At 38.3% G+C, this 7,021-nt stretch overlaps 1 protein-coding gene across 1 annotated transcript in view; it reads right to left on the bottom strand.

Moving 5' to 3' along the window:
• Positions 1 to 331: 331 nt before the first annotated feature.
• Positions 332 to 7,021, bottom strand: part of TPRG1 (tumor protein p63 regulated 1) — a 144,588-nt gene continuing 137,898 nt past the window's right edge. The window contains exon 6 of the mRNA XM_005880758.2: positions 332 to 2,293. Within this exon, the coding sequence (XP_005880820.1) occupies positions 2,099 to 2,293 (195 nt within the window). The 3' untranslated portion in view covers positions 332 to 2,098. The remainder of the gene's footprint in view (positions 2,294 to 7,021) is intronic.

Genomic DNA, 7,021 nt, shown 5'->3' with positions numbered 1-7,021 from the left:
TTTCCACTACTGTTGACAGGACAGCTAAAAATTTCAACATTTCCTTTTACAGTCTGAATAGAAGTCCCCTACCTTGGGGATTGTAACAATATTTGCTATCATGAGGGGGACGTGGGTGCTGGGAAGGGGGAGAAGAGGGAGGGAAATACTAATGGAAGTAAACAAAGATAAAATGAAATGAGGTTTATTCAAGGCTTGGGTTCTGAATACCTCCATCAAATTGATGTTTGTGAATGTATCAGAGGACAAATCTTAGGAATCGAGGAAGTAAATTTTTCAAAGACTTAAAAAATAGATACCACATAAGCAAAACACACACACACACAAAATATGCCTGAATTTTTTTTATTTTAATTCCTACCAAGGTTTCTCAACCTTGAGTCTTGGGACAGGTAAAAAGCTGATTATAATAATGTATCTGGTGTTCAACATTCAAAATGAATTAAAAATAAGGTAAAATTGGAATTTTGAAAAATACAAGAAACTTGAAGAATTGAGAAAAGATGAGATAATCTCTCAAGTTGTTCAAAATGAGACATAAGTCAAGGAAATACGAAGAGGAAATAAAAGGAAAAAGAACAATGGAAACAAAATGAGTTAGGATGACCTCAAAAACCTTTGGGATCCATAAACATTCCACAGGGACCTCCCTCTGAGACCCCAAAAGAAGGAGACTAGTGGCATCACCACTTCTATTTTAATCATTGTGGCCCTACTTCTATCTGTTTTACATATTGGACACCCATTAGAACAAAAGGGCCTGCTATTAAAAAAAAATGTTTGAACAAAAAACTACAAACAGAAATGAGCCATTGAAAATTCTTGAGCAGAGACTGATATGATCAAATTGTGCTTTATGAATCTGGCAACCAAGAGCAGATTGGATCAGAAGCCAGCCTTGAATTGAAGATCTCAATTAAAAGGCTATGACCTGTAAAAAAAAAAAAAAACAAAAAACAAACAAAAAAAAAACAGACTATGGCCATTCTCCAAGTGAGCAGAATTTAAACATGTAAAAATGTTGATCTAATGATATACCTATGGGGATGGAAAGGAGAAGTATATGTACAATTTTTAAAGAAGAATGAACAGTCTGACATCTGGGAATTGGGGTATAATGCTAAGTCACATAGAGATGTGGTACTTTTATGGCCTGAATGTTTGTGTCTCCCATCCCCCACCCCAAATTTCATATGTTGAAATCTTAAAGCCCGATGTGGGGCCAGTAGGCAGTGATTAGGTCATAAGGGCAGATATTAATGCCCTTATAAAAGCAGCACAAGAGGACACCTTTGCCCCTTTGCCATATATAATGAAGTCTGCAACCTCAGAAGAGTCCCTCAGCTGACCATGCTGGCATCTTAATCTCAGACTTCCAGCCTCCAGAACTGTGACAAATAAATTTCAGTTGTTTATAAGTCATCCAATTTGTGGTATTTTGTTATAGTGGCCCAAACTGACTAAGACAGATACTATATGGAATGTATTTGGCAAGGAGTTTAAAGAAATCAAAACTCATGGATTTCAAGAATAATGACTGGGTCCCTGAAAATGCCACAGAGAAATCCAGGCATTTGAAGATGTGAGAGGCCATTGGAACAGTGATACAGATGATCAGCAGACACAAATGCAAAACTGAATCTTGAAGAAATATCAGGGATGCAAATGTGGATTTGGAAGTCACTCTCATAAGAAGGGTAGTTAATATAATACAGAGTACCCAATGAGAGAGAAGATCAGGATCAGAGGGCTAAAGATCAAGGCCTAGAAAATGCCTTCATTTAAGGGAGAGAGGAACAAGAACCCAGAGCGTCTGCCCTGAGTTTATGATCAGGTATTCACTTGATAACATTATTTAATGGGTTTAGGAGAATTTATTTTCTCATTTTAGGAAACTTGATTATCCTCACATAAGATCTGAAGGGCACCTCTATCAGTATAATCAAGATTTTAGATTTTCTAAGATACTAAATATTTAAAATCATGTAATACTATTTAAAAGTAGTTAATTATTTCAGTCCAAAAATATGGTGGGCTGAGCCAGAATCTTCAATAATGATATATCTATGAATGATGTACTTATACATCAAAAAGAGTCTCAAAAACCAATACTCCCACGGGCAAGGGAATAGCCAAGTTTGTTGCGGTTTCCAATGAATGACATCAGTCCCATGTAGGTCTCAATCAAAATGGGTTCAGTTAACACCATCAGTTCTTTTCCTCCTCCAGATCCACTTGAACTCTTGAGGGCATTCTGGATAGCTGGAACAAGCTTAGATATGAACCCAGACAGCTGAAGAGGAAAAGAAGGCACAGAGTTAGTGAATGCAGATTAGGTCCAGATGAACCCCTGCCACAAACAGTTCTTACAAAAGTTGACCACTCTTGGGAGCTACAGTGATTCTTACTTTTTAAACAAGAATCATTTCTTAGAATTGTTAATGTTGCTTCTGTTAGTCTTTTAGTAAATTAATCACTAATTTATCACTAAGTAATTAATCACTTAACAAGTTATGTACATAAAAACATCTGCCTTATCTTGTTTATTTTTATTATTCACTAGAGGCTTGGTGCACAAATTCATGCAATCAGGGCTAATTTGGGCTGGGCTGGTCAGAGGGAGGGGCCATAGGCAGTTGACAGGCTGGCCCTGCCCCCTGGTCGAACTCCCGGTTCAACTCCCAGTTCAACTCCAAGTTGAGGGGACAATTTGTATGTTAGCCTTTTATTATATAGGATAATTTGTGCAACATTAAGAAGTCAGTTTAACCCATATTTTCTGATAGTCTATTATGAATCAGATACCTGTTGGGTGCTTCTAAAAATTTAAAAACAAAGAAGATATAGTCTCTGCCCTTAAACAAGTGATACAATAATAATCTAAAAAAATGAGTTTGGAGGTCACTTCAGCAGTCCAGGCAAGAGATGATGGTGGCTTGGACCAGATAACAGTTAAGAACATGAGAACTGATTGAATTGGGGATATTCTTCAAAGTAGAGCCATAGCACTTGCTGATATCATTGAATATAGGAGGTGAAGAGAGAATAGAGGAATCAAAGAGGACATCTAGCATTTTGGTCTATCAATTGAGTAGGTAGTACTATCATTACTGAGTTGGAGAAGCCTGCAGGAGTAGGGGTTGGAGGTGGTGAGTGCTCAAGGATTCTGTTTTAGATGTGCTTTTGAAGTGTTTAACCAGTAAGCCCTTTAGAGATTTACAATAGCCAGCTGGATACTTGAGCCTAAAGCATGAAGAAATATGCAGATGAAAAGTTCATGTCTATAGTTAAAAATTCCATAACAATGATTATAGATCCAGAAGTCAAGAACAATATCCATAAGTGAAGTTAGTAGCCTAAACAAGATAGGATAAAGGGTAGGGGTTAGAAATAGACAAAGTCAATGAACTTTTGTTGGAAAATATGCTCAGCACTGGGGACAATGCAAAGGAGTCTAATAGGTAAACTGAGGGCCCAAGAGTTCTAGAGATTTATCGAATGCCAAATAGTTAGAAAGCAGCTGAGAAAGGTCTTGGACTCAGGTCACCTAACTTAAGTCCTAAAGCCCTCTCTCCTATAAAACACTGTTATTAATAGCAGTAAAATTCTAATGTTTAGGCAAGAATTTATGTTCCTTATTTTCTAAAGGTAGAGAGAAAAATATCAGACTCAATAATTTTCAAACCACATTCCTTAGAACACTGGATTCCCTTATTGAGTGGTGACAATATAGTTTATCATAAAACCAGGATTATTTTGAGAAAAAAAGGAAGTTCTCTTATTAATAATGTTGGGACAGAAATTCCTGAGGGTTTGGGGAGAGGGTGTGGAAGAAAAGAAGCCAAGCAGGTAACCTGCTTAAATTCCTACAATAGAATCAATTAGACCTGCTCTGTTTTTATTAGTTTTATATATTTGGGGTCTAAATAAGATTTTATTTTAAAATGATTTTTGTCTTTTAAGAAAATAGAGTACTAATCTTGCCTAGGAACCTCTAGCTCTGGCTATTCCATCCACAACATCTATAGTACCCACATTTCTATTCATCATAAAAACCAAGCTTAAATGCTATCTTGCCCACAGTGCTTTCCCACATAGTCATGGCAAAAGTTATTTTTTATTCTATTATATTTTACTTATACCTCCACTCAAATATTTCATCCAATTTCCTAAGAACTAGAATAACAAGCATGTATGTCTGTCTATACAACTAAACCAAGGTTTCTCTACCTTGAGACCATTGCTATTTAGGGCCAGGTAACTCTTTGCTTAAGGTGAGGATACTCTATTTTAGAAAGTTAAAAAGAATCCTTAGCCTCCACTCACTAGATCCCAATGGCACCCCACCCCAGGTATGACAACCAAAATTGTCTCCACACATTGTCCAATTTCCCCTGGGGGCAAAATCATCCCCTGTTGAGACCACTAACCTAAAGAAAGTATAGCATGATGCAATGTGAGTATTGAAATCAAATAGATCTGGTCTTAAGTTATAAATATGGCAATCACTAGCAGTGTTAATTTTTATAGACCCGCTCTGAAATTTATAGTATTTTTTCTTTAAAATAAGGCTACTAATAGGATCAAACTCATAATTTGTAAGGATTAAACTAACTGAAATAAAGGGTTTGTATATAAGCTCTTTGTGTATGTACATATGTGTTCATGCATTTCAGGAAGGGTTGGGGAAGTAAAATGTGATGAGGCTAAAATTTGGAATCATATTGCAAAGGGCCATAAAAGAAGTCTACAGCTAATAACCAATAAACATTGTCAAACCATTGTCATTATCATCATTATCATCATCATCAAATTATGATTTCCTAAATACCAAAGTACAATTCACCTCAACATTTCCATTGCCAGTACCCTCTGGATAGTCAATATGCCTTTTTATACATTAAGAAATGTTTGTCAAATGAGATTACTAAGTGCCTCCCCAATCCTCATCATAAGCTTCATTGCATGAGAATCCTTTGTGGCCTCAGAATCTAAGCGCTGTAAAGAAGAAGATGACACTATTTTATACTCAGTGAACTTGACAAAGAGCCAGATGAACTCTATTTGTAGTCATTTCTATGAACCCTCTAAAAGGAGGAGGGGCCTGGAAAACAGAACAAGCAGTACATTGAAGGAGAGGCAGATAAAAGGCCAAGTCCCCAAGCTGCCTTTTGAGTGTTTCAAGCACCCGAACTCAATCTGTGTGACAAAAACACAGTGTCATCTGATATGAAAGCCACCAGCCACATACTTTCCTCTAAAAGCTTTTATACACCCACCCCTGCCTCCTTCTTTTATTCCAGTCTCAAAAACATGGGGTCAAATTTTAACAACTCCGATTACATAGGGGCTATGTGTTGGTAGGATAAGGTATAGCAGTGTGTGTGTGTGTGTGTGTGTGTGTGTGTGCGTGTTGGGTGGGGAGTGTTGAATGTTTTTGACTTTACAACTATTATTTACCAGCTTACCAGCTGAGTGACTGGGCACCTGGTTTGCTTCAGGTGCTGTCTGCCAGCAGTCCACTGCCCAGAGTCTCAGTTTTCCTTATTACAACCATCCTTTGCTTCCTGTTTACACTGGGTAAAGAGACATGGTTTCATGCCTGCACTCCCACATTCCTCAGCTGAGCAGGTTTTCCAAGCCTGCAGGCTATAAGTTTCAGTCTCCCTATGTAGAAAGTGAAGCATGCTGGGATACAGAGTGAGTCCATCCAATACCAAACACTGGAAACCACTTGGGAAGTTACACAGCTGGACAAAATGTCTATATCTTTCTTGCACATTTTACTTGGACCTATCTTTATGGAGACACTGTGACTAGAGTATGCCCAGGTATGTAGAGAGAAAAGGAGGATGAGGCAGAAGTTCCTTTCCTAAAAAAGTGAGGTCTGTACACATTCTAATTTGCATACTCATCCTATTTCATTCCTTTAACCTTCCCATCAACACACACCCACTTTAAACTCGAGCTAAAACAAACTACTCTTTATCCAAGAACATTTCATATACCTTTCTAATTTGCAGCTTCTAACCATGTTTCTTTTACTTAAAATGTCTTCCCCACCTTCTTTGATGCTTAAATCACTCACCTTGAGATGTATATCAAGTGTTATGTCACCTGTTAACTTTTGGATTTACCTGTTCCCTCTTCTGGGCTCCTATAAAACCTTGGGAATTTCTCTATGAACAGTCTTAGCACATTCAATTATAATTTGTTAATTCCTTTTTTTTAACCACATTCTCTCTTTCTACTATAAGTATCTGGAGGGCAAAATCTGTTTTGTTCTTATTGGGGCTAAGGATAAAAGTCACATTTAATTGCTAAAATATTGATTCACTTTCATAATTTCCTTACAAAGAAAGGTCAAGATGTCAGAAAAAGAATAAAAAGAAAATGCAATCATTTAATTTGGCTGTAAAGCTTCCCTGATCCATTCACTATTATTCACCAGCACTGGGCTCTCACTAGTCACTCAGAGCAAGACTCTCCACACACTACAAAAACCCAGCCAGGCAATAGTTAAAAGAGGGGAGATAACACTACAAGTTACAAATGTTAAGTTAATCAAACAGTGGAGTATAGTTTAGCCTGGTCATAATGTATAATGTTTTATATTCTATTCTATTCTATTCTATTCTATTCTATTCTATTCTATTATATTATATTATACTAGAGGCCCAGTGCACAAAAATTTGTGCACTCGTCGGGGGGGTCCCTCAGTCCGGCCTGTGCCCTCTCACAGTCTGGGACCCCTCAGAGGATGACCACCTGCTGGCTTAGGCCTGCTCCCTGGGGGATAGGGCCTAAGATGGCAATCAGACATCCCTCTGGCAGCCCAGCAGCCCTCGGGGAATGTCCACTTGCCAGCAGAGAGCAGGCCTAAACTGCAGTCGGACATCCTTAGCGCTGCTGAGGAGGCAGGAGAGGCTCCCACCACCACCGCTGTACTGGCAGCCATCAGCCTGGCTTGTGGCTGAGCAGAGCTCCTCCCATGTGAGAGTGCCCTGACCACCAGAGGGCA

The sequence above is a fragment of the Myotis brandtii genome, unplaced genomic scaffold, assembly GCF_000412655.1.
Source record: "Myotis brandtii unplaced genomic scaffold, ASM41265v1 scaffold652, whole genome shotgun sequence".
NCBI lineage: Eukaryota > Metazoa > Chordata > Mammalia > Chiroptera > Vespertilionidae > Myotis > Myotis brandtii.
The sequence above is the reverse complement of the archived record's forward strand: the minus strand, read 5'-3'. Positions and strand labels throughout refer to the sequence as shown.